Raw genomic sequence first — 23,599 nt, 5'->3', positions numbered from 1 at the left:
ACGAGAAGCGACAGCAAGGACAAGACGAGAAGCGACGGCGAGGACAAGACGAGAAGCGACAGCGAGGACAAGACGAGAAGCGACGGCGAGGACAAGACGAGAAGCGACGGCGAGGACAAGACGAGAAGCGACGGCGAGGACAAGACGAGAAGTGACGGCGAGGACTCGCCTATCCTTCCCTGTGAGACCCTGCCTCGTTTCTCACTCCTCTGTTACCCCAGACTACGGTGCTTATTCTTGCAATTGAGTTTCATTACGCTAATTAAAGAGAAAAAAAAAAGAAGCAAAACAACACTAATGCTGCCTGATGGGAACAAAGACGAACAAAAAGATTGCTAACAATCACGATGATTTCGGCAAAAGAGCTGAAAGCTGCTTTTGAAGTTCTGCTACAATGCGACCTTCCATACTTTTCAGGTTCTGGTCCTGTTGAGAAAATCTTTCCTGTCGGGTTGATAATCAGTCTCTACAAAAGCAGCAAGACAACAAAAATTCCTTCATTACCTCAATCGACTTATTCATCATCTCCATCGACTTCTTGAGTCCCTCCGTCGTCTCCTGCAGTCCCTCCGTCGTCTCCTTCAGTCCCTCCGTCGTCTCCTTCAGTCCCTCCGTCGTCTCCTTCAGTCCCTCCGTCGTCTCCGTCAGTCTCTCGACTGACAGCTTCAGATCTGTGACCTGACTGTACAGAGTTTCATGGTTAACTAGGCAGAGAAAAAATGGGATTGATTGGTTGATCAGATTCTTGGACAAGTTTGGATTTTTGCTCGTCTCCACAAAGAAAGCCCTGACTTTGTCACAAGCAGATTCGAAATCTCTCCTATTTCCACTAACGATAAGACCAAAGGCCCTGATCTTTGCTTGACGTCCAAGAAAATGGTCCTTCAATCCTCCAGGAGCATACAAACGTGAGAGCTGGAAAATCTTGGCCAGAATCTTGTCTATCGCTCGTGTAATTTCAAAACAAACGTACTCTCCTCGGTTCACGCGCACGTCATTAAAGGACTCTTGATTCATGCTTGCCAGTGATTTGACGTCTTCCGAACAATTGGCAATCATCCCATTAAAAATGTACTGCAGGTTCGCGTCTTCTTCGAGTCTGATGCAGATGTCAGCTTGAAATATATCTCCAGCCTTCGGCACATGATTGTTTTTGGTGCCGTTAGCCTGAGAGTCGGCGCTCGCCGCAGCCTCCGACGCCGCCTTTTTGCTCAATTTGTTCTGGAGTGAAATCTGCGCAAGATGTAGCTTCCTTCCAATGCAGTTCCAGTCCCTCAAGTCCTCTCTTGAGCCACATCCGCTCTCCTTCAGCTTGTCAGCACTCTCGGCGGTCGAGATTACGGTCTCTCTCCTCACAAGACGCAGCTCTGCGGCAGTCTTGGAGAAGACCATGGTCTCATAATCTTCGTTTGAGCGAATTGTTCGCATTGTTTTGAGTCGTTTAACGTCTCCATGTCCCTCATCATCTTCTTCCACCCTTCCTTCCTCTCTCTCAGGCTCCTTCACTACAGTCCTCTCTTGCTCATCTTCCACCCTTCCTTCCTCTCTCTCAGGCTCCTTCACTACAGTCCTCTCCTGCTCATCTTCCACCCTTCCTTCCTCTCTCTCAGGCTCCTTCACTACAGTCCTCTCTTGCTCATCTTCCACCCTTCCTTCCTCTCTCTCAAGCTCCTTCACTACAGTCCTCTCTTGCTCATCTTCCACCCTTCCTTCCTCTCTCTCAGGCTCCTTCACTACAGTCCTCTCTTGCTCATCTTCCACCCTTCCTTCCTCTCTCTCAGGCTCCTTCACTACAGTCCTCTCTTGCTCATCTTCCACCCTTCCTTCCTCTCTCTCAGGCTCCTTCACTACAGTCCTCTCTTGCTCATCTTCCACCCTTCCTTCCTCTCTCTCAGGCTGTCCTTCCATCCATCCCACTACAGACTTCTCTTCCTGTTCTTCCATTCCCGCCATGATCTGACCGCCTGTAACATGGGTCAGGACAATTTGGCAACATGAAATGTGGTTGTCTTTCACAAATCTTGCCTCTGGAGTGAGTGACCGTTGGCAAATGGACCGTAGGCATGTGAATGGGAATGTCGTTGCCTCCACGAAGCCTAGCGACATGATTCCTTGTGGCATGTTCTGGTCCGGCATGTTCTGGTCCGTTTGTTGACGGCTTTTTTATATTCGCATGCAAGAATTCATTTCTGGCGCTCAGAGACAAACCAGAGAAAGAACTCAAAGAAAAAGCATGCTGAGTTTGAAGTAGAATCACGAATAACAACAGGACTGATCTTGACCTCAATAAGCTCGTAGACGCAAGTGAATCCATCCGTCCTTCCTCTCTCTCAGGATCCTCCACTACAGACCGTTCTCTTCCTGTTCTTCCATCCTCCTGCTCCCTCCTCCCTCCTCCTCCCTAGTACCTCCTCCGTGATCGCTCCATCATACTACTGAACCCACAAAACAAGAAAGGCGGGATTTCTTTGTATTGTTCTTTTTACTCAAACGTTTTACTCAAAGTTAAGTTAAAAAGCACTCAAAGGATTCGGTAGGATTGACCGAGGGGGTGGAGGACTGACTCGCTGTCTCTGCAGGGTAGAGCTCGACCGCATAGGTGGAGTGAGCAACGAGGAGAGCTTGCTGGGTTGCTGATAGCTGGGCCTTGAGCTACAGATGTGGAGGATAGCTTTGCATCAAACGTCCCGTCACAGATCTCTGAGGGGGAATGAACGGAGGTTCTCCGGCAAGCTGAAACAGAGCAGGTGAAGGGATCGCATTGTTCGCACGTGCCCCATCCAGATTACTCAGGTCGGTGTATTGAGGCACACCCCGATCAATCAAGGTCTGATATACTTGCAGGAAAGAAGCCAGCAGGGGAGGGAGGACAAGGTCCGGCTCATTAGACTGGCGGAGGATCCCATCCGACCGAGCAAAGAGAGCGGGGGTTGAGAAAGTCCAGGCTTGCACGCAGTGCAGGGTGGAACTCCATTGCAGAAAATTGGCAGTGGCTATGTAGTAAGGGGACATACTGACGCCTCTTTGCGGAGTGAAGCCATCGCCGCCAACCTGGTACGGTAGCTGACGCTTGAAGAAAGAGTGATAGTGAGGTTGGAGGGGAGGCCGAGTCAGCACTGTCTTGGACGCCGGGGAATGAGGGCCAGTCGAAGGCTTTCCCGAGCTGTTGAAGGACAATCTGGTCGAAAGTGGCGCAAGCTTCTATCACCAAAGCAGGATCGATGTGATGTGAGACTTGTTCCACAACGTAACAAAGTGCACTTGGAGGAATGAAGAATGAAGCTAGATTTGTTTATGTATCAGTAGTAGCAAGATAACGTATGAGGGGACTGATGTGAGAGAGGTGGCGAGGAATCGAGCAGCGGAAGCTGTTGTTCTTTACGACTAGCCGCCAGGTCCACCGTACAAGATGCGTCCCTGCCACGTCGGGGAAAGTATGCATACAGTCGGTATTTTGCCTGATGAAGTACCTGTCCCGGCTCTCGGGCAAGTTTGTGGCCGCCCGGCGTACGAGAGCGAGGCGATCGCCTACACCCTCAACACCTACTCACAGTGCAGGCCCTCCGATCACGTCCTCCCCCTCGACTGCGGCTCCAGCTGCCACACCCTGGTGAGGAGCGTGCTGAGGCGGTTGGAGGGGCAGGGGGTGGAGCACGAGCACGGCAGTTGCGAGCTCAAGACCCCGGGCAGCCCGCCGGTCCCCACCGATCTCGGTTCGTACATCCCCCCGCTCCACCGCATCCTCAACGCCAACAACAGCATCTTCGACAGCTGCTACGAGGTGCGGATGGCCATGCTCCGACACGCGATGAGCGCTGGGGCTGGGCCCGCGGACGCGCGTGGAGGGGGGTAACAAGGCCCCCCAGGCGCACGCGGCAGGGCGACCTGCTCCTGAGGGGCGGCGGCTCGACGATCAGCCGGCACCTCCTCACCGCCAGTCGGGGCGGGGTCACTGCTACGTCCTCGACACCGTCTACCTCCCGACCTCCCCCTCCCGGGGCCACGCCCTCCACCTCACTGGAGTCAGCGTCGTCAGGATGAGGGGGAGCCCGGCCTCGGAGGCCAGGGGCTGGGGAAGGTCGGCGCACGCGATCAGCAACGACTTTATTAGCGAGACCGCGGGGCGGGGCGCTTCAACTGTTTCGCCTCCCTGCACTCCTCCGGAATCATCCGCTACGGCGCGAGGATCAGCCAGATCCACGTGGCCAACCAGGTGATGCGGGAGATCATCCGCATGCGGCCGGAGCTGTCGGAGGAGGCGGCGAGAATGACGGCCCAGCACAAGGGCAAGTACCTGAGGAACGAGGGGACGCTGAAGGAGCTCAACCGGATGCTCTGCGCGGAGCTCACCGAGGCGGAGAGAGCCGAGAGGGATTTAGGCAGGCGGCGCGGTCGCGGCAGTCCCCGCAGCTCACCTGCGTTCAGGGCTCCCTGACCAAGGACGTCTTGTCGGGGCAGGTGGAGCTCTGCAACATCGGGGCGGGGCTGAAACTGCGGTTCTTCCACAGCCAGCCCTGCCAGACACCCCCCTTCCAGGGGAGGAGCATCGCCCTGGAGCTCGGCAACGTCTGGGAGCTGGAGAACACCAGCCTCACCCTTCTCCATCACATGGTGGGCTTCGCGCCGATGGCTTGATCAACATCCCGGTGAACTCCTGGCAGTGGGTGGGGATGCAGCGCTCGCAGATGAAGTTGAGCGCCTCCCGCGGCCCCGCCATGCCCCTGATGCAGGCCACCATCGGGTCAAAGAACCAGAGCCCCCCCTCCCAGCGGACCAGCGCCACGGTGTGGAAGTTGGCGTTGACGAGGACGGCGGACTCCTCCGGCATGCACTCCACCAGCTTGGGGAGGTCCGTCACGATGCAGATCGCGTTCCCATCCCCGTCGAACTGCTGGATGAAGTCGCTCGGGAGGCTCTGGACGGTGCCCATCACCTCCGTGCAGCGGACCGACTCGGGGCACTCGATCCTCCCCCTCACGTCCGCGATCGAGAACATGCGGTGCATCCCCCGGCACTCCTGTATCATCTTGGTGTGGAGGTGGCTGGCGAGCGCCATCAGCCGCTCCATCTCCTCCTTCCGAGTCCGCCAGCGGGAAGCGGTCGAAGAGCCTCGAGAGCAGGCCGGGGTGCACATCGTGCACCCGTTTGCGTAGTTGCTCTGCGGGGCGTAGTAGTGGACGCCCTCCTCCCCCTCCGGCCCCTTGGCAGGGAGATCCATCGCATCCATCGACTCGAGTGGGGGCGATCCGAGGCACGTTTGACCACCTCACCAAGGCAGTTGGAGTGTCCCCTGTTTTGGTGCGGTTGGGGGCCAAAAAAACTGACCGCTTCTTGCACGCTGGAGGCGGCCTCTGCCGTATTTCAGCAGCCAGACCGTTGCAATGGTGAGCGATACCTTATACACCGAGGAGGAGCTCGAGAACGAGATCGAGCAGGCTATGGAGCAGGAGGAGGAGGCCGACGAGGAGGAGCCCGTTGACAAGGGGGCAGCTCAGAAGGGCGCGGGAAAGAGCAAGAAGAAGAGCAGCAAGAAGGGTGGGAAGGCGTCAAAGCCTAAGGCCGGCGCCGTGAAGTCGGGGATCGTCAAGGAGAAGGAGATCACCCGCCTCTACGCCAAGCTGGACGCCGAGGTCCTCAAGGAGAGGAAGAAGACGCTGGAGGACCAGATCAACAACGCCTCCGCTCTATCCAAGTATGAGGCGGAGATGACCTTCAAGGAGGAGGAGGCTGCGGCGGCCTGAGCGTAGCGGGAAGGGGAAAAGTGGGAATTTGCTTTATTAGTATAAAGGTCTCCCCTATTATTTAATGGCACCGGCCTGCGCAACGGCCGATAAGGGCCTAGTGAGCTATGAGTGAGGTGGTCTGCAGCGAGGCGTGGTGATATCGGGGGGGGCAGAGGACAAGGACAAACCCTTCCGCATCACGCCCAAGGAGAAGAACGGCGGCAGCTACGAGCGCTGCGTCGTCACCTGCACGCCAGACCAGGCCTTTGGCACGGAGATGGTGTCCTACGTGGAGAACCAGATCAACCTGCCGACCAAGAAGTGGATCTACGGGGTGATCGAGGGGGAGAGGGAGCAGGACAACGTGCTGATCGACAACGCAGACATGGTGTTCCTGCCGGACACGCACGCACTCAACGACGGGAAGACCATCAACTGGCTGGCGATTGTCATCAAGAGCCTCCGTAGCCTTGAGAGCAGGCACGTCGCGATGCTCAAGAGGATACGGCTGATCTGCACGGAGTATATCCTCTCCCACACGCCCTGGAAGCGGCACAACGTGATCATCATGGCCTACGTCCACTACCTGCCGAGCGTGACCTCAAGATCCGCAGACCTTTCAAAGCAGGATGGCGTCGGTAAAGAGTGATTTAGAGGACCTCAAGATCCGCAGACCTTTCAAAGCAGGATGGCGTCGGTAAAGAGTGTTTTAGAGGCCCCACAGGTACGTTAGTTTTGTGCTCGTACGGAAAATTTGAAAGCCGAGGCGGACCTGGGTCATTGACCGCTTCAGGCCAGCATGGAGCTGAGGGAAAGGGGGAGGAGAGGGCTGCTGATCACCTGCCTTGCTCTCCTCCTCGCTCCGCCCCTCCTCGCTTCTTCTCCCCTCCTTGATGCGGCGAGGTCTGACCCCCAACATCAAGCGACTGCACCCGACGGCAAGGACGCCAATGTGCAGGGAGACAAGGACAGAGGGTCGCTGTTCTTCTGGGACGTTGAGGACGGGCATGCGGTACACCCGTGGAGGTTCCACGTGTCGCATCCTTGGCTCAAGGCCAGCAAGCAGCAGCAGGGCTGCACTTCTTTCTCCGTCGACATGGAGCTGGACGAAACCTTCACGGCTGTCTACAACGCTAACACGTGTACGGACCTCAACATGTCGAGTCCGTTCCCGCCTGGCGTAGACTGTGGGAGATACTCAGGGGTTCTGAAGCTACGGCCCTACAGCTCGCAGGAGGTGCTGCTGGTGTCGGACGTCTACCAGGTGCTGGTGCTCGACGGCTCATGCTTGCCATGCAACCCGGTCGTGCGCATCCAGCAGGGCTCGCTGTCGCCGTTTGTGTACACGGGAATGGACGGTGGCATGCTGTCGGTCGAGGTGTCCTGGCCGTACGGCGGGGACTGCACGACATGGCGAGAGAGCATGTGGGGCTTCGTGGCCAGGGTGTACGTGGACGGGGAGGTGGTGGGGTCACAGGCGTTCGGTCGAGACGCTTTGATGCGCAAGGCGTGCGTGGCAGTGGAGGTGCCGGGAAAGCTGGAGGGAGAACGGCTGGTGAGGGTGGAGCTGGAGGAGGCAAGCTCGATGCTGCTACTTGCGACAACGTCAGAGAGGGTCACCTTTCTCCGGGTCGAGGCAGGGAGCGAGCCAGGGGGCTGCTCGGAAGGGGAAGGCGTTGTATGGGTGAGGTACTTTGAAGGGCGACTGGGAAACGCGTTTGTAACGCTAGCGATCGCTCATGATACAGCGCGGATGATGAATGCGTCGTCGATCCGCCTCCCGCAGGCGAGCTGGCAAAGCCCAGACAACTCCTGCAGCCACGTGCGGGCGAGCCAGATCGCGAGCGTGTTCAAAGTGCTTGGAGGATGCATACGGCTGGAGGGGGAGGAGGGGGCGTGCGGAACAGGCGAGGGCTGGGTCAAGGAGTGCAAGATGCCTGACTGTTACCTTGCTCGGAACGGGCTGGATCAGACTATCGACTTCGACAGAGAGAGGACGCTTCGGTTCTTCAGGAGGATCGTGTCAAAAGTGCTGCTGCGCTTCGAGACGGCAGCGAGGGGCGACGACCTCTGTATTCACCTCCGATCAGGAGACGTGTTCCAGCGAATGTCAGCAGCAAATCATATTGGGAAGGGACAGTGGCAGCCGCCGCTGGCGTTCTACGTGGTCACCATTGCGGTCCACCGGAAGCTCTATCCTCACGCTCGGGTCGTGCTGGTATCGCAGCCGTCGACGAGGCTCCTCAACCCGTGCATCAGCTACCTGCAGGAGCTCTTTCCGGACGTGGAGAGCCGGATGACTGCGGCCATGCAGGACTTGTACGAGCTGGTACAGGCGAGGCACCTGGTTCTGTCGCGCTCGACGTTCTCATGGATGGCGACCTTCTTCTCCGAGACACTGGAGAGCGTGGTGTCTCCGCAGCTGATCCCGGCTCGTTGGGCGTCAGCTCCGTACGACCTGGTGGAGTACAGCTTTCCCGGGTACCAGGCAACGATCGAGACGTATGCGGGGAGACAAGCATGGAGGGCGACGCCCGAGGTGCCATGGCACGCGCTGGAGCCCAACATCAAGGCGCAGATGATGACGTATGCGCCTCAGAGGCTGCGGTGCGAGGAGATAAGGCGAGTGCGAGGAGCATCGCGGTGCATAGAGGAAGGAGAGGCGGAGGCGATCGTGGAGTCGTTAGGGATGTGAAGGAAGGGGCACGGGGTGGGGCGAGCAGGGGGGAGGGGAGGAGAAGGAGAAGGAGAAGGCGGGAGGGGGAGGGGGAGGGGGAGGGGGATTGGAGGAGGGAGGAAGGAGGAAGTGTGTCTTGTGGAGGAGAGAGGTCAGTAGAACTAGCATATTCATCTTTGTTTTCCAAGTCGAAATAGTAGGATGTGGATGGCTGTCAGCAGCTGTATTGTTTTGAGGCCTAAATTATCAACGCTTTGTGAGTTGTTTTCTTCACGGTCCTCTTTTTTGTTTTTCTTCTTCATTTAATATTGTGATAGCCCATCAAGAAAGATTTCTTCGTTTGAGATCCGATGTCCATCGACCTTAAGTTTTTGAATCGGAAGAAATTTCGTCAGAAGAAACCTTACCTGAAAAGCCCTACCTTATGTGTGCAGATAATGATGTTGGTGATTGTAATGATCATTTACGGTGCGGGAGAACAGATATCAAACACCCGAAGAAGGACGTATTCCGCACTCATGAAAGCCCTCTGATGCATTCTAAAATCTGAGGTCTCCTCAAGTCCGAATACAAAATGTGCGATCCAACTGAAGCGAAGAGACGCTCGCCGAGATCTGATCCTAAAACCACCAGCTGCTCCAACTGCCTCCTGTCCACCTGCCCTACTCCCAGCTGTTTTATCGTTCACAGGACGTTCTGAATCATCCTAATGTCATGCTCGCTGAGAGTGCTGTCGTGCCAACCTAAGGTATGTTCAGTACATGGTAGCAGAGGATCGTTCATGTTCTAAGGTATGCGGTTCATGTTCTAAGGTATGTACAGGACATGGTAGCAGAGGCTGGTTCATATTCCAGCTTACAGGATTAGACTGGGTGAAGGTAGACTAGGTTTACTTAAGGTAAACAAAGCACACTGTGACACATTGCATCTCCTGACGAGCTGAGACATGCCTTTTGAGCCATCAAGTTATAAGAGATAGAGATCATCAGACTTCACCTAGCTCGTAGCTGCTGCAGGCTGACCTTCGCACTAGTAGATCTTGTAGATGCTTGTCGTGCTCGAGCGACACATCGGGCATTGCCTGTACGTTGCTCCCTCCTTGCAGTCCTCACACAGACACTTGTGACCGCAGGGGATCAGCGCCCATTCAGCTATTCGCTCCATGCAGACGACGCATTGCTGGCAGCGCTCTTCGACGGCTTCATCATACTGCTCCTGAAGCTTCTTCTGCAGCTCTCTGAAGCTCGGCCGTGCCGTCTTCTTCTCCTGCCAGCACTCTTGCAGAGGTAGGAGCGAAGGACAGGGCAGGGAAGACGATGGTGCACTGGGCGGCGGAGTATGGGCATGTGGAGGTGCTGAAGACGGTAGAGGAACAATGCGGGAAAGAGGCTCTGAGGACCTTGATGAAAGACAAGACCGGGTACGGCAGGACATGCGCACACTTGGCGAGTGAGGGAGGTCACTTGGAGGTAGTGCGGTATGCTGTAGAGACATGCGGGGAGGAGCTGCTGAGGGAGAAGGATTATGACGGCAGGACATGCGCGCACTTGGCAAGTAAGGGAGGGCACTTGGAGGTAGTGCGGTATGTTGGGGTGACATGCGGGGAGGAGCTGCTGAGGGAGAAGGACAAGTACCGTTCGACATGCGCGCACTATGCGAGTGAGGGAGGGCACTTGGAGGTAGTGCGGTATGTTGCAGCGACATGCGGGGAGGAGGTGCTGAGGGAGAAGGACGAGTACGGCAGGACATGCGCGCACTGGGCGAGTGAGGGAGGGCACATGGAGGTAGTGCGGTATGCTGCAGCGACATGCGGGGAGGAGCTGCTGAGGGAGAAGGACAAGCACGGCAGGACATGCGCGCACTTGGCGTGTGTGGGAGGGCACATGGAGGTAGTGCGGTATGTTGCAGCGACATGCGGGGAGGAGCTGCTGAGGGAGAAGGACAAGCACGGCAGGACATGCGCGCACTTGGCGAGTGTGGGAGGGCACTTGGAGGTAGTGCGGTATGTTGCAGCGACATGCGGGGAGGAGGTGCTGAGGGAGAAGGACAAGCACGGCAAGACATGCGCGCACTTGGCGAGTGTGGCACTTGGAGGTAGTGCGGTATGTTGCAGCGACATGCGGGGAGGAGCTGCTGAGGGAGAAGGACAAGCACGGCAGGACATGCGCGCACTTGGCGAGTGAGGGAGGGCACTTGGAGGTAGTGCGGTATGCTGTTGAGACATGCGGGGAGGACCTGCTGAGGGAGAAGGACAAACACGGCTGGACATGCGCGCATGTGGCGAGTGTGGGAGGGCACTTGGATCCTTTGCTGATGTTGCTAGACATGCGGGGAGGAGGTGCTGCTCCAAAAGGACAATGACGGTCGACATGCACATGCTTTGTAGTGAAGAAGAGGGCACATGGGGATGAAGACGAATGCTACGACGACGATCGGGAAGGAGGTGCTGAGGGAGAAGGACAAGCACGGCAAGACATGCGCGCACTTGGCGAGTGTGGGAGGGCACTTGGAGGTAGTGCGGTATGTTGCAGCGACATGCGGGGAGGAGCTGCTGAGGGAGAAGGACAAGCACGGCAGGACATGCGCGCACTATGCGAGTGAGGGAGGGCACTTGGAGGTAGTGCGGTATGCTGTAGAGACATGCGGGGAGGAGGTGCTGAGGGAGAAGGACAAGCACGGCTGGACATGCGCGCATGTGGCGAGTGTGGGAGGGCACTTGGAGGTAGTGCAGTATGTTGCAGCGACATGCGGGGAGGAGGTGCTGAGGGAGAAGGACAAGCACGGCAGGACATGCGCACATGAGGCGAGTCATGAAGGGCACTTGGAGGTAGTGCGGTATATTGGGGAGACATGCGGGGAGGAGCTGCTGAGAGGGAAGGACGAGTACGGCAAGACATGCGCGCACTTGGCGAGTGTGGGAGGGCGTTTGGAGGTAGTGCAGTATGTTGCAGCGACATGCGGGGAGGAGGTGCTGAGGGAGAAGGACAAGCACGGCAGGACATGCGCGCACTGGGCGAGTGAGGGAGGGCACTTGGAGGTAGTGCGGTATATTGGGGTGACATGCGGGGAGGAGCTGCTGAGGGAGAAGGACGAGTACGGCAGGACATGCGCGCACTTGGCGAGTGCGGGAGGGCACCAGGAGGTGCTGCAGTATATTGGGGAGACATGCGGGGAGGAGCTGCTGAGGGAGAAGGACGAGTACGGCAGGACATGCGCGCACTGGGCGAGTATGAGAGGGCACTTGGAGGTAGTGCGGTACATTGAAGAGACATGCGGGGAGGAGGTGCTGAGGGAGAAGGACGAGTACGGCAGGACTTGCTTCACTTTGGCTGATAACTCAGATGTCAAGGATTATCTCAGAGGTTTAGGTATCGACTAGTCTCAGACTGAGCCAACAAGCTGCAGCCATAGAAGTCGCTCTCATACCTACCAGAGCCCTAGTAAAAGCCAGCTCACCTCAGACTGGACCTACCACAGCTAGGGGACAGCACTCAAGGCTAGGCTCAGCCTTGATCGTCAACAAAGTCAGTCAAACGACTCTCAAAGCGCTTGATGCATACAAGGACTAGATGTGCTCGGGAGGATGACCCCTGGTGCCTGAGAGAGACTAGCAAGTACGGGTGGCTTCCCTCACTGCTGGTAGGACGAGGAGCAGAGGCTTGCGAGGAGCGAGAGCTGGCACGAGGCGAGTGTGCTCGAGCAGCAAGGAGCAGTAGCGCTAGTCCTTCCCTCAGGCTGTACAGGGATGAGCCTCTTGAGGTACAAGGGGCTGCTGTCTGCTGCTGGAGTCTAGCTCGCTGGTCTGGCATCGCCAGTACAATAGACATCACTGCACTTGACCTCTGAGCGACGCAGCGGAGGAGCCGGGAGCACTCGCTGTCAGCGTCAGCAACCCGTGAGGCTTCGGGGGGGGAGACAAGGAGGAGGAGGAGGGAAGAGAAGGGAGGGAGAGGCGAGAGCCAAGAGAGGGGAAGCGAAGCCAGCATCCTCATGACTTGCCCGCCTGAGCACCCGCTGTCGCACATGCCTCCCCAGCAGGTGACCGAGCAGCTGCAGTACCAAGTTGGCAGCAAGAACCTGCTCCCAGGCTCGCAAGGTACTCGATTTCACTGTGGCCCTGTTTCATTGCCGGAATACAAGTTGTCGCTGACTCTGTACGGTAGATGCTACGGTGGCGACACGGGCAACGGTTTATAACGGTCGATCAGTCGGTACGGTAAGTTCCGAGTCTCCCCCCCCTTGTGCCTATCAGCAGCATCAAGTTTGAGAGAGGACAAGTGGGCGACGCCGAGGGATCTCCGAGGCTGGTGGAGGTTAAGTTAAAATCAGTACGAGGACAATAAGTTAAGGTAGAATCAGTACGAGGATCTCCGATGCAAGCAGAATGAACATAAGAATAAATTTCACATCAGATCCGAGTAGTTGTCTCCCAACGAGTAGTCGTCTCCCACCGAGTAGTCGTCTCCCACCGAGTAGTCGTCTCCCACCGAGTAGTCGTCTCCCACCGAGTAGTCGTCTCCCACCGAGTAGTCGTCTCCCACCGAGTAGTCGTCTCCCACCGAGTAGTCGTCTCCCAACGAGTAGTCGTCTCCCACCGAGTAGTCGTCTCCCACCGAGTAGTCGTAGTCGTCTCCCACCGAGTAGTCGTCTCCCATGACATCCCTGACTCTATCTCACGAGTAGCGTCCTCAACAGCCGCAGGCGCATTTCCAGCAGCTCGTTGGCTGCCATCCTCATCATCGCCGCCTTCCCCAGCCAATCTTTCTTCTCCTGCATCTCCATGAACTTGTGCTCAACGGTCCCTTGGCACATGTAACGGTCCCTTGGTACATGTGAACGGTCCCTTGGTACATGTAACGGTCCCTTGGCACATGTAACGGTCCCTTGGCACATGTAACGGTCCCTTGGCACATGTAACGGTCCCTTGGCACATGTAACGGTCCCTTGGCACATGTAACGGTCCCTTGGCACATGTAGCGGTCCCTTGGCACATGTAACGGTCCCTTGGCACATGTAACGGATGCGATGCATCGCCTGCTCGTCGACTGCCGCGTTCCACCTGATGGAGAAAAAGGTTAAGCTAACGGTAACGGTCCATAACCGCCATGGTTCCATCATGTGAGCTCTCGACGCCATGGTGAGCGAGAGCCCCGCGCCTCCCGCCCAGCTGGAGGTCAGAGCGAGGGGAGGGGAGCAGGGGGAACTTAGGAGGTGGGAAGGGTTGTGACCTTGGAGCTGGGGAGGAGCAGGGCGCCTTGAGGATGAGAGTGCAAGTCTTGTATCAGCCGCCGGCGCTGAAGGATGCTCGTCGTGTCATCGATGCGAAAGACGGGGATGCCAGCAGCGATCATGGCACTTTCTATCTCATCCAAACATGAGAGGAAGCTGGAAGACACGACCGACTTGACTGTCTTGTCTGCCTGCTGAGCCTCCTGCTCATCGACGAGAAGCGCTTCAATCTTGGGGTTCAGCCTCTGCTCCTCCTCTTCCCGCTCCTCCTCTTCCGCTTGCACCCGATCCGTCTGCCTCTCCCCGTCCTCGTCCTCGCCGGATGCGTTGCGAGCAAGGCTCTGTTGAGCCTCCCGCGTTTGCTCTACCGAGAACACGTCGCCCTTTGAAAACTTGCCGCGGCATAGGGGACAGACAGCGTCTCCGCCGGAAGAAAGTTGCAGGAGCTTCATGACACAGTCCTCGCAGAAGCAGTGACAGCAGGACCGAATTACCCGCTTCGTCTCCTCCACCTCCAGGTCCTCCAGGCAGACCACACTCAGCTTCTCCTGCTTCTTCTCCACCTGCCCGTCTCCCAGCTGACGCCTGGCTGTCTGCCCCATGTCACCCACCAAGTTCGCGTAACCAAGTTCGCGTAACGCTTCGTCTCCTCCCGAGTCCTTGGCTGTCTGCCCCTCACAGTCTTGCGGCGACGGCATCACCCGCTTCAACAGGCTCTCAGTCACCGGAGCCTCGGAGGCTCAAGACCCTAGGACCGTGGCAACGTCACTGAGAGACCGGGCCCGGGGCCCGGGCCGGGACATTCCACGGGCCCGGGCCCTTGTAGTGCAGCCGGGAGGACAACGTGACCCTCAATGAGAAAGAGGGTTGAACTCTCGACCCCACCCCACCACCCCCTCCCGCCGCTTCCTCCTCCACCCCTCCCTCCCCCCCCCTCCTCGTACCACCCCCTGGATCCGGGGGGTTGGGGGTAAGGGAGTGGGGTAGGGGTGGGAGGGAGGAGAGGATCGAGGGAAGAAGGGAAGGGAGAGGGAAGGGAGAGGACAGGTGGTGTGAGGGAGAGAGAAGGAGAGAGAAGCGAGAGAAAGAGGAAAGAGAAGGGAAGGGAAGGAGAGGAAGGAGGAAGGAAGGGAGGGAGAAGGGAAAGAGGGAAAGATGAAGGGAAAGAGGAGGGAAGGGAGGGGCAAGGGTTGCTTCATATGCCTTCTCGATGGACAAGAGAGACGGACACATAGGCAAGGAAGAGAGACGGAGAGACACGACAGGGGAGATAGAGAGAGACAAGAAGAAAGACTGATGACGAGAAGACAACAAACGCACATGTACAAGAAGACGAGGTCGACAGCCTTCAAGCATAAGACGTCACATACAGACAAGCGATGCCTATTAGACATACTAGACACATACAAGAGATAGACGTGTGAGAGGCTCAAGGCTGTCAGACAAGCCTGAGATGTCTCGCTGCTCATCCCTGCTACAGGCCTCTCGCTCGCTCTGACTCCTCCCTACACGACGAGGACGACGAGGACGGCAGACGGTCTGCTCGAGAGGAGCGAGGGAAGACAAGAGGTCCTTGTGCTGGGGCTGCAGGACGAGCGATGAGGAGGATGAGCCAGGTCTCCGACCACGAGCGGGAGAGGATGGAGGAGGACGAGAGGAAGTGGCAGCAGCTGATCGAAGCGATCGAGAGAGGAGATGAGGTCCAAGTGAGAGCGCTGGCCGTGAGTGCAGGAGCAGAGCGACTGAAGCAGAAGCATCCAGTAGGACCAGGGAGAGTCACGACCATAGTCAGCGGGAGTGACGATAAGACGCTGAGGGTGTGGGACGTCAAGAGCATGGAGGAGAAGGCTTGTCTTGAGGGTCATAATCACTGGGTGACGAGCGTGGTGATCAGCAAGGACGGCAGGACGGCTGTCAGCGGGAGCTGGGATAAGACGCTGAGGGTGTGGGACCTTAGGAGCATGACGCAGAAGGCTTGTCTTCAGGGTCATAGGAGTACGCCGTGGAGCGTGGCGATCAGCGGGAACGGCAAGACGGCTGTCAGCGGGAGTTACGATGAAACGTTGAGGGTGTGGGACCTTGGGAGCATGACGCAGAAGGCTTGTCTTGAGGGTGATGGTGGTCCGATCAACAGCGTGGCGATCAGCGGGGACGGCAAGACGGCTGTCAGCGGGAGCTGGTATAGAACCTTGAGTGTGTGGGACCTTGTCAGCATGACGCAGAAGGCTCGTCTTGAAGATAACAGTGAGTGGGCATGGAGCGTGGCGATCAGCGAGGACGGCAAGACGGCTGTCAGCGGCTGCACAAGCTCCTTGAGGGTGTGGGACCTTGTCAGCATGACGCGGAAGGCTTGTCTTGAGGGTCATAGTAAAGCGGTAGGGATCGTGGCGATCAGCAAGGACGGCAAGACGGCTGTCAGCGGGAGTAACGATAACACTATGAGGGTGTGGGACCTTGGGAGCATGACGCAGAAGGCTTGTCTTGAGGGTCATAGTGGTTGGGTGACGAGCGTGGCGATCAGCGAGGACGGCAAGACGGCTGTCAGCGGGAGTGGGATGAGTACCTTGAGTGTGTGGGACCTTGGGAGCATGACGCAGAAGGCTTGTCTTGATTTAGGTGTACGAGCTCATAGTGGTCTACAAGGTCATAGTGCTTGGGTGACCAGCGTGTCTATCAAGTGTGTCACGGAGTTCGATGGCTCGGCGCTGCACGTAGCGGCGGCGCGAGGCGTCTGGTCTGTCTGTGAGAGGCTGCTGGAGGTCGGGGGCGGAGAGCTCGGGGAGCTGCGAGACTCGCTGGGACGAACAGCTGCGGAGGTAGCGCGAGAGAGGCAGGACGAGGAGCTGGCGAGCAAGATAGAGGGCTGGATGCGGCAGCTATGGAGCGGGGAGCTTCTGTCAGCGGCACTGCAAGGCAGCGTCAAGCCCGCGCAGGAGGGGATCGAGCGACATGAGAGGTGTAGAAGCGACAAGACGAAGAAGCGCAAGCGCCAGCACCAGCGCCAGCAGAGAGACGCGGAGCAGCAGGCGTCTGACGACGACAACCAGCAGGGCGCTGTCTCTCAGGTCCTGTTTGTGTCTGTGCGAGGGTCGATGACTGATGTGATCCTCTCGTCTGCAGCTGAGAAGCGTACGATCGGTGGACTACGACAGCCTGGTCGACAGTCGTCATGTCGGCTCAGGCTCCTCCAAGCTCGTCTACAGGGCTCGCTGGCGGCAGCCGCACGCCAGCACCGCTGACGTGGCCATCCTACGTATCCGAGGCAGCGGAGCTACTGCCAGGAGACAAGCTCTCGAGCAGGAGGTCAAGACCTGGCACCAGCTGGGCCGTCACCGCAGCCTGCTTGGCCTCCTCGCCGTCACCGCAGCCTGCTTGGCCTCCTCGCCGTCACCGTCGAGCCAAGCTCTGGCGACTACTGCCTGGTGACTGAGTACGCTTGCCAGGGCTCTCTCGAGAGGACCTTGCGCAGCTTCGCAGAGGAGGAGGAGACGATGGGCGAGCTGGTGCAGCTGGAGGTGGCGAGGCAGATCTGCGACGGGATGGAGCAGCTGTCGCTGCACGAGGTTGTACACCGGCAGCTGGCGGCGAGGAGCGTGCTTGTCTGGAGTCTGCAAGGGCAGGATCACCTCGGGGTGAGGGTCAAGGTAGCCGACTACGGGCGATGGATCATGGGCTGGCGCGGTGACGGAGTGAGTCGGGTAGGGAGCGAGAGCTCGGCAGGCTCGAGGGCTGGACGGGCGCGATGGATGGCGCCGGAGAGCTTGCTGAGACATCGCTACTCGGAGAAGAGCGACGTGTGGGCGTTCGGGGTGACGCTGTGGGAGGTCTGGACTTACGGCAAAGTCCCTTACTGGGCCATCACCGACGATGAGCTTGTAGGACCCAAGGTTGTGGACGGGGAGCGACTAGCGGCTCCTGCTGCATGCCCTCCAGCAGTGTATGCGATCATGCGAGAGTGCTGGCGGGAGAAGATCGAGGAGCGGCCGAGCTTCAGCGAGCTGCGGAAGAAGCTTCAGCAGCGATACGATGATGCCGTCGGAGAGCGCGGGCAGCCATGCGTCGTCTGCATGGATCGAAGAGCTGAATGGGCGCTGGTCCCCTGCGGTCACAAGTGTCTGTGCGGGGACTGCAAGGAGGCAGCGACGTCGAGGCCATGCCCGATGTGTCGCTCGAGCGGGACGAGCATGTGCAGGATCTACTAGTGACTAGGGAGACATGCGAGGAGACTGGTCTAGGCCTCTCATCGCTTGTGCTTGCACTAGTCAGGCATCTACTGCCGTATGACTCGGATAGCACATGTCTTGTACAGCTGATGGATCGCATGCCAGCCGTGCCAGTCAGATAGCGCCGAGTTAACAAAACTCTCCTGTAAACCAAGACGACTCTTACGTGTTTCGAGGCGGCAGGCAGAGGCGATGGAAACCTGGGTAAAACGAGGATGCGAGGAGGGGAGGCGGGCTGGGAGAAGATGGAGGTCCTCTACCAGAGGCAGCTCAGCGAGGAGGCGCAAGAGGATTCACGAGATACAAGAGCCACAGTGTGGAAGGGGAGGAGGCGAATGAGGGTGTACGGGGTGGTGCTGCACATATGCAGCGTCAAGTGAGAGATACATGATATAGAGAGTCAGCCGTGGTCAGCTTCATGTATAGGTGGCCTGAGCTTGATCTTGTCTCCAGGGCCTTGAGCCTACTCCAGTTCTGCCCCCGTCTTGCGCACAAAGTAGCATAGCTCTGCCTCATCGACTGACTCGCGTGCCCTCGCGATCTCGATCTCGTCTCCTGTGCCTCGAGCCTTGTCAAGCTAAGCCTCTCTCTTGTGCAACGACAAGCTTAGCAATGCCTTGTCGACTAACTTGCGTGCCCTCGCGATCTCGATCTCGTCTCCTGTGACCTCAGCCTCCTTCAGCTCTGCGACCCTGACGCTAAAGAGGGCCTCTGCGATCTTGATCTCGTCTCCTGTGTCCTCAGCCTTCTTCAGCTCAGCCTCTCTCTTGCGCAACCATGCCTGGTCGACTAGCTTGGATGCCCTCGCGATCTCGATCTCGTCTCCTGTGACCTCAGCCTCCTTCAGCTCTGCGACCCTGACGCTAAAGAGGGCCTCTGCGATCTTGATCTCGTCTCCTGTGTCCTCAGCCTTCTTCAGCTCAGCCTCTCTCTTGCGCAACCATGCCTGGTCGACTAACTTGCGTGCCCTCGCGATCTCGATCTCGTCTCCTGTGTCCTCAGCCTCCTTCAGCTCTGCGTTCCTGACTGTCAGGAGGGCGTCTGCGACCTTGATCTCGTCTCCTGTGTCCTCAGCCTTCTTCAGCTCAGCCTCTCTCGTGCGCACAAAGTAGCTTAGCCATGCCTGGTCGACTAGCTTGGATGCCCTCGCGATCTCGATCTCGTCTCCTGTGACCTCAGCCTCCTTCAGCTCTGCCTTCCTGACTGTCAGGAGGGCGTCTGCGACCTTGATCTCGTCTCCTGTGACTTGAATCATATCGAGGTATGTCTTCCTGTACTTGATATGTGCTTCTGCAATCTTAATCTTGTCTCCTTTGATCTTCGCCTCGTCAAGCTCTGCTTCTGTCAGTCTGGAACGCGCCTTTGCGATCTCGATCTCGTCTCCTGTGTCCTCAATCTCCTTCAGCTCTGCCGTCCTCCTGAGCAACGACAAGCTTATGCTTGCCTGCCTGGCTAGCTCGACTGCCCTTTCGAACTTTATCTGGTCTCCTCTCACCCAAACCTTCTCCAGCTCTGCCATCCTGAGGCCAAGAAGGGCCTCTGCGATCTCGATCTCGTCTCCTGTGACCTCAGCCTCCTTCAGCTCTGCCTCCCTGACCCTGATTCGTGCCTTGAGGATCTCGATCTTGTCTCCTGTGTCCTCAGCCTCCTCCAGCTCAGCCTCTCTCTTGTGCACAAAGTAGCTTAGCAATGCCTTGTTGACTAACTTGCGTGCCCTCGCGACCTCGATCTCGTCTCCTGTGTCCTCAGCCTCCTTCAGCTCTGCGACCCTGACTCTCAGGAGGGCCTCTGCGATCTTGATCTCGTCTCCTGTGTCCTCAGCCTTCTTCAGCTCAGCCTCTCTCTTGCGCAACGACAAGCTTTTGGCTGTCTGGTCGACTAGCTTGGATGCCCTCGCGATCTCGATCTCGTTTCCTGCGTGTGACCGGTCATGACTCCATGCAAACCGACTCTGATTGTCTTGTTTCTCACGATCAGGCAACTGCGGACCTCTACCTGTCGTGCCGTTTGCGCTCCGCTCCGTACGTCCCTCGAAAGCCTTGCTGGCTTCATCGAGGTCTTTCTCGGGAGTCAAAGAGTCTCCCTCGTCTCGTGGCTCATGCTTCATTGCACTGGCAAACCATAAAGAAGCAACCGTCAGGATGCAACAGACAATTCAATCTCTCTCCGCGAAATCCTCCCGATCCTCCGCTCACAGACTCACTATCTATGGCACCTCACTCCTGCTGCGTCACACTCCTCTACTCGCCGGCTTCACCTCCGATCACCCATCCATGTTTCACAATCGCCTACCTCGACAAGCGCAGCAGGTCAGAAGAGCTCCTCTGCTTGTGGCCGCGAGCGATCGGCAGCTGCCTCAGAGAAGGAGGGTCCCTGAAGGAGGGCGCAAGCGGCAGGTAGAGCAAGGTTCCGACAAAAGAAACAAGCGACATGCCCGTCTTCTCGGTAGGATTCCACCCCCACCCCCTAGATGACACAGTTCTCGGTAGGATTCCACCCCCACCCCCTAGATGACACAGTTCTCGGTAGGATTCCACCCCCACCCCCTAGATGACACAGTTCTCGGTAGGATTCTAACCCCACCCCCTAGATGATCTCCTCCTCTTGATCCCCTTGGTCCTCTCCCTAGTAGAACGGAGCCACCCGCCTCAGACCATCAGTAACAAATTATCAGAAGGCAGCAACAACACATACCCGCAAGATACCATCGCACACAAAAGGCAGCAACAAGACATATCCTTCTTTTTTTTAGTTTTACACTTCCCCCGTAGCCGCTGGTAGGATTAGCTTTTCTTTTTTGGACCACCCCTCCTCCCTCCTCTCCCCTCCTCGTACCACCCCCTACCCCTCCCTAGACCACCTTTATCCCCTCCCCTCCCCTCCCCTCGCTCCTCGGCCCCGCCATGGCAGCGGACCAGGGAGCGCTCCGGTCCTTCATCTGCCCCATCAGCATGGCGCTCATGACCGACCCTGTCACCTGCTGCGATGGCCACACCTACGAGAGATCCTCCATCGAGACCTGGCTCCGCCATCGTCTCTCCAGCCCCCTCACCGGCGCCCTCCTCCCCTCCGACCACCTTGTCCCCAACCTCGCTCTCCGCAGCGCCATCTAGGAGTGGCAGGAGCGACACGCGTCGCTCGTCCCCAGGCACGACGTGGAGATGGAGGGGCAGCCTATCTCAGCAGGCTCCTCCCAGGCCCTCTACATAGGTCACCTCCTCCTGCAAGGAAGGAGTGCAGGGCCCGCCAAGATCAAGGTAGCCGTGCTCAAGCTCAGGCAAGACGACGGCGGCAGACAAGCCGCGGTCATGCTCAGGCTCGGGCCGCATCCTCGGCTTGTACGCTTCATGGGGCAGAGCCACGACGCCGACGGCTGTCCCCTGCTGCTGACCGAGCTCGCCGAGCTGGGGTCGCTGAGAGAGGCTATGCTGGGGAGGCTGGCGGGACAGGTGACGAGAGGGCACCAGACGGCGATGATGGAGCAGATCGCGCAGGGCATGGAGCACCTGGCTGAGCAGCGGGTCGTGCACCGGGACCTCGCGGCTCGGCACGTGCTGGTCATGGGCTTCGACAAGGAGGACGTGGGGAGGACGTCGGTGAAGGTGGCGGGGTACGGGCGGGCAGGGGAGCTGGTGGACGGGAGTGACGGGAGGGTAGCGGGGCGAGGGCTGCCGGTGCGGTACATGCCCCCAGAGTCGATGCAGAGAGGCCGGTGCTCGGAGAAGAGCGACGTGTGGGCCTACGGGGTCACGTGCTGGGAGATCCTGACCTCGGGCATGACCCCCTACTACCCCATGACGGACCCGACTGTGATCGGGTACGTGTGCGGGGCTGGGAGGCTGCCTCGAGAGCACCTCCTCGGAGGATGCCCCGGACGGGTTGTGGGCCCTGCTGGAGAGCTGCTGGGGCGACGAGGGAGGAGGACCGCCCGAGGTTCGCCGAGCTTGCGGTAGCTGTGGGAAGAGCCGGAGCGGAGGGGGATGAGGGGGCTGCTGCATGGACATGGTCAGACAGGACGCCTGGACAGCAGCAGGCAGGGGCCGGCAACCCAGTCGCTATGCCCGAGGCATACGCAGCATGGCAGAAGCTGCATGGAGAAGGATCGGAGAGGCAGCGGGGGGAGGGATCGAGGCGGTGGCGAGGAGAGTCAGGAAGCGCAAGTACGCAGAGCTCGTGGAGCTGCAAGAGTCAGCTTGCACCGCCTTGGAGTCCACGGGCAGCGACGCTCTCAGCTCGCTGAGGACGGGAGCTCAGGCGCTGCCGGTCGGGGCGTCAGCAGCGGTAGGGGCACAAGACGGAAGCGGGACGGAGCAGCCGGCAAGGGAGGCATGGAGGCTGCTGAGGACGGGAGCTGACGACAGCATAGAGGCAGTGATGCAGGAGATGAGGACGTACGAGGCTCTCGCGGAGGTACAGCAGGCTGCGTGCGAAGCCTTGGTCAGCATGGCTCGGAACGGGGGGGCTGACAAGCTCAAGGGGCGAGAGGCCGGAGCGATCGAGGCCGTCGTCAGCGCCATGTCCACGCACGCGGACGACGCTGGCGTACAGCAAGCTGCGTGCTGGGCCTTGAGACATACCGTCAGTGTCATCAAAGAGAGCAAGGCGCGGGCACGGGAGGCGGGAGCGATCGAGGCCATCGTCAGCGCCATGTCCACGCACGCGGACGATGCGGGGGTACAGCAGGCTGCGTGCGAGGCCCTGAACTACACTGTAAGCTTCAGGGATGAGAGCCAGGCGCGGGCGCGGGAGGCGGGAGCGATCGAGGCCGTCGTCAGCGCCATGTCCTTACATGCAGACTATGCGGGTGTACAGCAAGCTGCTTGCTGGGCACTGAAGCATATAGTCGATCACATCGAAGAGAGCCAGGCGCGGGCGCGGGAGGCGGGAGCGATCGAGGCCGTCGTCAGCGCCATGTCCACGCATGCAGACCACGCGGGGGTACAGCAGGCTGCGTGCTGGGCCCTGGACTACATTATCAGCTTCAGGGATGAGAGTCAGGCGCGGGCGCGAGAGGCGGGAGCGATCGAGGCCGTCATGAGATGCCTCGATAAGCACGCGGACGACTTGAAAGTACAGCAGGCAGCGTGCTGGGCCCTAAAGTACACAATGCAGTACTTCCGATACCAGGGCACAGCGAGAGATGCGAAAGCGATCGAGGCCGTCGTCAGCGCCATGACCAGGCACCAGAGCAACGCGAAGATACAGCAAGGTCTATGCGAGGTGATGACAGCGATAGCCAAGGGCCACGAGCAGAACAAGCTCCCGGCCATGCAGGCGGGAGCGTTCGAGGCCGTCGTCAGCGCCATGTCCAGACACGCAGACAAGCAATGGCTACAAAATGATGGATGCAAGGCCTTGCGCAGCATGACGGAGGGCATGGCGGACAGCCAGGCGCGGGCGCGGGAGGCGGGAGCGATCGAGGCCGTCGTCAGCGCCATGTCCACGCACGCAGACGAGATGTGCTTGCAGTGGTCAGCATGCGAAGCCCTTGAGAGCATGACGGCGGGCATGGCTGACAGCCAGGCGCGGGCGCGGGAGGCGGGAGCGATCGAGGCCGTCGTCAGCGCCATGTCCACACATGTGGACGAACGATGGCTACAGTGTGATGCATGCAAGGCCTTGCGCAGCATGACGGAGGGCATGGCGGACAGCCAGGCGCGGGCGCGGGAGGCGGGAGCGATCGAGGCGGTAGCGAGGGCGATGCAAAGGCATGAGGGCAGCGGGTGGTTGGAGGATAGCGCGATGGA

The 23,599-nt window shown here is 58.7% G+C and overlaps 11 protein-coding genes across 11 annotated transcripts; 6 read left to right on the top strand and 5 right to left on the bottom strand.

The window, feature by feature from the left end:
• Window positions 1–342: 342 nt before the first annotated feature.
• Window positions 343–2,065, bottom strand: GUITHDRAFT_118166 (hypothetical protein; the record flags this gene model as incomplete). The annotated part of the gene is made up of 3 exons (XM_005822598.1): window positions 343–444; window positions 505–1,964; window positions 2,017–2,065. 3 exons carry the CDS (start codon window positions 2,063–2,065, stop codon window positions 343–345), a joined length of 1,611 nt encoding a protein of 536 aa, XP_005822655.1.
• A 1,371-nt stretch (window positions 2,066–3,436) lies between these two features.
• GUITHDRAFT_118165 (hypothetical protein) lies at window positions 3,437–3,853 on the top strand (the record flags this gene model as incomplete). The annotated part of the gene is made up of 1 exon (XM_005822597.1): window positions 3,437–3,853. One exon carries the CDS (start codon window positions 3,437–3,439, stop codon window positions 3,851–3,853), a length of 417 nt encoding a protein of 138 aa, XP_005822654.1.
• Window positions 3,854–4,421: 568 nt separating this feature from the next.
• On the bottom strand, window positions 4,422–5,227 carry GUITHDRAFT_118164 (hypothetical protein; the record flags this gene model as incomplete). Its single annotated transcript, XM_005822596.1, has 2 exons — window positions 4,422–4,551; window positions 4,596–5,227. The coding sequence occupies 2 exons, from the start codon at window positions 5,225–5,227 to the stop codon at window positions 4,422–4,424; spliced, it is 762 nt and encodes a 253-aa protein (XP_005822653.1).
• A 211-nt stretch (window positions 5,228–5,438) lies between these two features.
• GUITHDRAFT_146310 (hypothetical protein) lies at window positions 5,439–8,418 on the top strand (the record flags this gene model as incomplete). The annotated part of the gene is made up of 4 exons (XM_005822595.1): window positions 5,439–5,630; window positions 5,782–5,841; window positions 5,869–6,361; window positions 6,647–8,418. The coding sequence occupies 4 exons, from the start codon at window positions 5,439–5,441 to the stop codon at window positions 8,416–8,418; spliced, it is 2,517 nt and encodes an 838-aa protein (XP_005822652.1).
• A 1,385-nt stretch (window positions 8,419–9,803) lies between these two features.
• On the top strand, window positions 9,804–11,242 carry GUITHDRAFT_79601 (hypothetical protein; the record flags this gene model as incomplete). Its single annotated transcript, XM_005822594.1, has 2 exons — window positions 9,804–10,430; window positions 10,841–11,242. Coding segments are annotated over 2 exons (1,029 nt in total), but the record flags the coding sequence as incomplete, so codon positions are not given.
• A 1,561-nt stretch (window positions 11,243–12,803) lies between these two features.
• GUITHDRAFT_118159 (hypothetical protein) lies at window positions 12,804–13,055 on the bottom strand (the record flags this gene model as incomplete). Its single annotated transcript, XM_005822593.1, has 1 exon — window positions 12,804–13,055. One exon carries the CDS (start codon window positions 13,053–13,055, stop codon window positions 12,804–12,806), a length of 252 nt encoding a protein of 83 aa, XP_005822650.1.
• Window positions 13,056–13,604: 549 nt separating this feature from the next.
• On the bottom strand, window positions 13,605–14,327 carry GUITHDRAFT_118158 (hypothetical protein; the record flags this gene model as incomplete). Its single annotated transcript, XM_005822592.1, has 1 exon — window positions 13,605–14,327. One exon carries the CDS (start codon window positions 14,325–14,327, stop codon window positions 13,605–13,607), a length of 723 nt encoding a protein of 240 aa, XP_005822649.1.
• Window positions 14,328–15,464: 1,137 nt separating this feature from the next.
• On the top strand, window positions 15,465–16,184 carry GUITHDRAFT_79618 (hypothetical protein; the record flags this gene model as incomplete). The annotated part of the gene is made up of 2 exons (XM_005822591.1): window positions 15,465–15,826; window positions 15,947–16,184. Coding segments are annotated over 2 exons (600 nt in total), but the record flags the coding sequence as incomplete, so codon positions are not given.
• A 1,182-nt stretch (window positions 16,185–17,366) lies between these two features.
• On the top strand, window positions 17,367–17,642 carry GUITHDRAFT_52415 (hypothetical protein; the record flags this gene model as incomplete). Its single annotated transcript, XM_005822590.1, has 1 exon — window positions 17,367–17,642. A coding segment is annotated over one exon (276 nt), but the record flags the coding sequence as incomplete, so codon positions are not given.
• Window positions 17,643–18,315: 673 nt separating this feature from the next.
• Window positions 18,316–19,959, bottom strand: GUITHDRAFT_118156 (hypothetical protein; the record flags this gene model as incomplete). The annotated part of the gene is made up of 2 exons (XM_005822589.1): window positions 18,316–18,420; window positions 18,478–19,959. The coding sequence occupies 2 exons, from the start codon at window positions 19,957–19,959 to the stop codon at window positions 18,316–18,318; spliced, it is 1,587 nt and encodes a 528-aa protein (XP_005822646.1).
• Window positions 19,960–20,755: 796 nt separating this feature from the next.
• GUITHDRAFT_79533 (hypothetical protein) lies at window positions 20,756–20,965 on the top strand (the record flags this gene model as incomplete). The annotated part of the gene is made up of 1 exon (XM_005822588.1): window positions 20,756–20,965. One exon carries the CDS (start codon window positions 20,756–20,758, stop codon window positions 20,963–20,965), a length of 210 nt encoding a protein of 69 aa, XP_005822645.1.
• Between the last annotated feature and the right edge of the window lie 2,634 nt (window positions 20,966–23,599).

This window comes from Guillardia theta (genome assembly GCF_000315625.1).
Source record: "Guillardia theta CCMP2712 unplaced genomic scaffold GUITHscaffold_122, whole genome shotgun sequence".
NCBI lineage: Eukaryota > Cryptophyceae > Pyrenomonadales > Geminigeraceae > Guillardia > Guillardia theta.
Note: the sequence above shows the minus strand (reverse complement) of the source record. Positions and strands in the feature narration are given on the sequence as shown.